At 37.2% G+C, this 3,427-nt stretch overlaps 1 protein-coding gene across 2 annotated transcripts in view; it reads right to left on the bottom strand.

Moving 5' to 3' along the window:
- gls2b (glutaminase 2b (liver, mitochondrial)) overlaps positions 1–3,427 on the bottom strand; it is a 15,870-nt gene that overhangs the window by 1,112 nt on the left and 11,331 nt on the right. For both annotated transcript variants that reach the window (XM_032513330.1, XM_032513331.1), the window contains one exon: positions 467–530. In XM_032513330.1, coding sequence (XP_032369221.1) covers positions 467–530 — 64 coding nt within the window. The remainder of the gene's footprint in view (positions 1–466; positions 531–3,427) is intronic.

The following is a 3,427-nucleotide window of genomic DNA, read 5'->3' as shown; positions in this document are numbered from 1 at the left end:
TAATATAATATACTTTCTTTAAGGTTTATTTATCAGGGACAATGCACACTAATAATACATAAAAGTAAAATGTGCCAGAATTAGCTTGTAGGCTTTTTTACATCCGCTGTCCCTGGACTGGTGGTAAGTGGTCACCATAAAATGAGATGAGTACCTACACTATGTGGTTGTGGTTATGTTTGTATGTATTGCTGTGAGACATAATGGTACATTTTCAGGTCAAATTAAAAACCTTATTCAACCTCATTCAGATAATTTGTAAAACTTGTAGTACCACTACGATTATCTTATCTGGAGGACAGATTGGAAAGAACAAGCATCTAAAAATGGGGATCTGATTCTACCTGAAAACAAAACAGACAAGAAGTTAAAATATTTGATCTTGATCAAAGGCCAATCATAAAGAGCAGTAAAGAAATCCAAAGCTAAAGGATAAAAAGACAGAAGTTACAAATGCTGTTCTCACCTGTCTTCTACAAATGGATCGACTTTGCAGGTGTCAGTAAGGAACTTCACCACATCTATGTGACCTGAGAAAAGACAAAACGTTTATAGTTTCCCATCTGGGAGAAATAGATAGAGACACATCTTTTTCTGACAACTCAGAAAACACTGTTATGACTTTGGTGTCAAAAACCTATGCAAGAGCAACATGCCCCAAGCTAGCAAGACATTCACGATTTACAAGTTTGTCTAATAGCATGACAAATTGTGGGGTGGAGAAAACAAAGCTGCTAAAAATAAAAACTATGCGGGGGGGAAAAAAAGATGTATGACTATTCCCTCCAGTCAAAATCCAACTCAGCATCAGATTGAGGAGTGCAAAGCTCTGCCTTTTTCATTTGGAAGAAAACTATACTTATTACTTCCATTTTTATCTTGTAAACAAATGACTAGATTACAAGGCTCTTTTTGAAAAATGTTATTGTTGAACACAGTGCAGCAGGGCATGTGCTGTGACTAAACTTAGAGCACAACAGAAGATAAATAATCAACCATATGGTGCTTTGCAAGGGTCTGTGAGCTGATTCATTAGGGGTTTTGTACAACGGGAGCCATAGGTACTGTGCCTCTATAGTTAATCAAATGAAGTGAAAACTAACGCAGCTCTTATTACAGCTGTGAGCATACAATGCAAGTAAAACACAATTATCCTCTCAAGTTTAACGGAAGTTTGTGATAAAGGTGCTCTTGGGTTGCTGTGTCAACCAATCCTCATTAAAAATAATGTAATGTAAAAGTATTTTAAAGCTAAAATTGGTTTCATTTTTGTCATTTCATATATTTATTATACAGGAAAGTTAGAAAAAGTAACATTACATTACAATATAAAAAACGGGCCTGACTCAGTTAAAAACTGGTTTTCAGCAGGTTCCTGTTCTGCAGAAACATAAAAACATGGTACAGCACGTCAGGACAAACATTAATACAAAACATCGATATAGAAAAATAGATTTTGACAAATGAAATCCACAATACAGTTACATAAGGACAAAGACATTTATACAAAACATCAGCTGGGTTGAACAAATACGGTCTGTGCAAACAAGGCTTGGACAATACATAAAAACATTTTTAATGTGTGCAAGTGTAACTGTTAAAAAGGAGCGGTTTGTATGCCTTTTTAAAATACGTGATAGATGATAGTGTTCTGATGTGATAAGGAATATCATTCCAAATCTTTGTATATGTATAAAAAAAAGATTTCTGACCAAAGGCTTGTTTTTGTATGAGGGAACTGGGATAATGCCTGTGAGACCGACCTAGTGAGGCGACCTGGTCTCACGTGTGTCGGAAAAAGTGCAACAGTGCTGTTAAGGGCGTATTTTGAATCTGAAAATAAAATGCAATGGCGTGGCTGTTTCTAAAGTTTTCATAATAGAGCCTTAGAGCGTTCAAGAGCAATACAATGGTGAGACCACTTTGGAAGGTTACGTGAATCTTTAGAGCTCGATAGTATGTCGAGCTATGGTCAGTAATTTTCTTCGTGGTAAGAGACCAAATGGAAACAGTTCGGGACTGTTGAAAACACAATTGCATGTAAGTAGGTTTCAGAAACATAAGAAGAAAGATATGATCTGAGCTTATTATAAACATAAAGTTTTTGATTTAACTTTTTAGTTAAATTAGACACATGTTCACGGTATTTGAAGGTGAGAATAAGTAATAAAGTAGCACACCAAGATATTGTAAGTCTTTGAAACAACAAGTTCTTGGTTAGCAAAAGTTATAGGATCAGTAAAAAGACATTTTCTGGATGAAAAAAATACATACATTCAGTTCTGAACATGATGGTTAAATGATTTTTTTCAACCAGTCGTGTATAAGTGAAGGTCAGATGATAATTAGATTTATGATATAGAATTTGAATCAGAGAGAAAAATAACAGTATCGTCCATACAGTAGACATTTGAATGATAAACACTTGAGGGAAATCATAATACAAAAGAAAAAGTAAGGGTCCAAGAATGCTGCCTTGAGGAACGCCATATCAGAGATTTCAGGTTGGGATTTTGCATGATTTATTTAACAACTTGCATCCTGTTCGTTAGGTAAGACGAATGCATTTCTATCACAGATGATGACAAATTAAATGAGTGAAGTTTATTAAGCAAAATCTGGTGATTCACTGTGTCAAAAGCGATTTGGGTAACTTGCTACATGCTGTCGTTGCGGAACCACAGTTGGGGCAGGTAGTGCCAGACTTGTTATAGTATTGTCTCACCTGCTACCTTTTCACCAGGACAGGATGGGTCAGACATGACCTGACACGCCGACCAACATTTACCAGCAGAGTTTACAGTGTTTCCAACCAAAGGAAATAGGCCAGGTTTAGTGTTTTACTCTATATCAACAACGTTCCACTTCCGGGATTGCTCTTGTTCTGCAGGAAATTCAGCCGGATGTCACTCTTTTCAGATGTCCGTTACCTTCTGCTTTCTTTTTGTTGTAATTTTAAACTCTAGTCGATTTATACGGACCAGAGTTAGCTAGCTTGCTAGACTATCTGTCCAATCTGAGTTTTCTGTGGCACGACTAAACCAACTATTGAATGTACACGTTCCACCAAAACAAGTTCCTTCCCGAGGCTATGTTGCAGCGACACCGTGGCTCCGATCGGCGCTTAGCACCGCCCAAGACGATTGTGATTGGTTTAAAGAAAAGTCAATAAACCAGAACACCTTTTTTTTCTCATCACGGATTGTTGTGTGGACAGGCCAGATCCTACTCCGCAGCTCTGTGGAGGACGGTCTGGCAAAGTGAGACTAGTGTTTTACCAGCTCAACTTTATAACACAAATCACTCATGTCACTTCTCAGTTTATACATCCTCGAGACATACTGTACGTGCTTCTGATCCGTCATTTTAAAGTGACGTCAATTAAATATGATGTTGTCGTGGTTTGTATATATTCCAGCTGTGCCCC

The sequence above is a fragment of the Etheostoma spectabile genome, chromosome 4 (assembly GCF_008692095.1).
Source record: "Etheostoma spectabile isolate EspeVRDwgs_2016 chromosome 4, UIUC_Espe_1.0, whole genome shotgun sequence".
Lineage (NCBI taxonomy): Eukaryota > Metazoa > Chordata > Actinopteri > Perciformes > Percidae > Etheostoma > Etheostoma spectabile.
The sequence above is the reverse complement of the archived record's forward strand: the minus strand, read 5'-3'. Positions and strand labels throughout refer to the sequence as shown.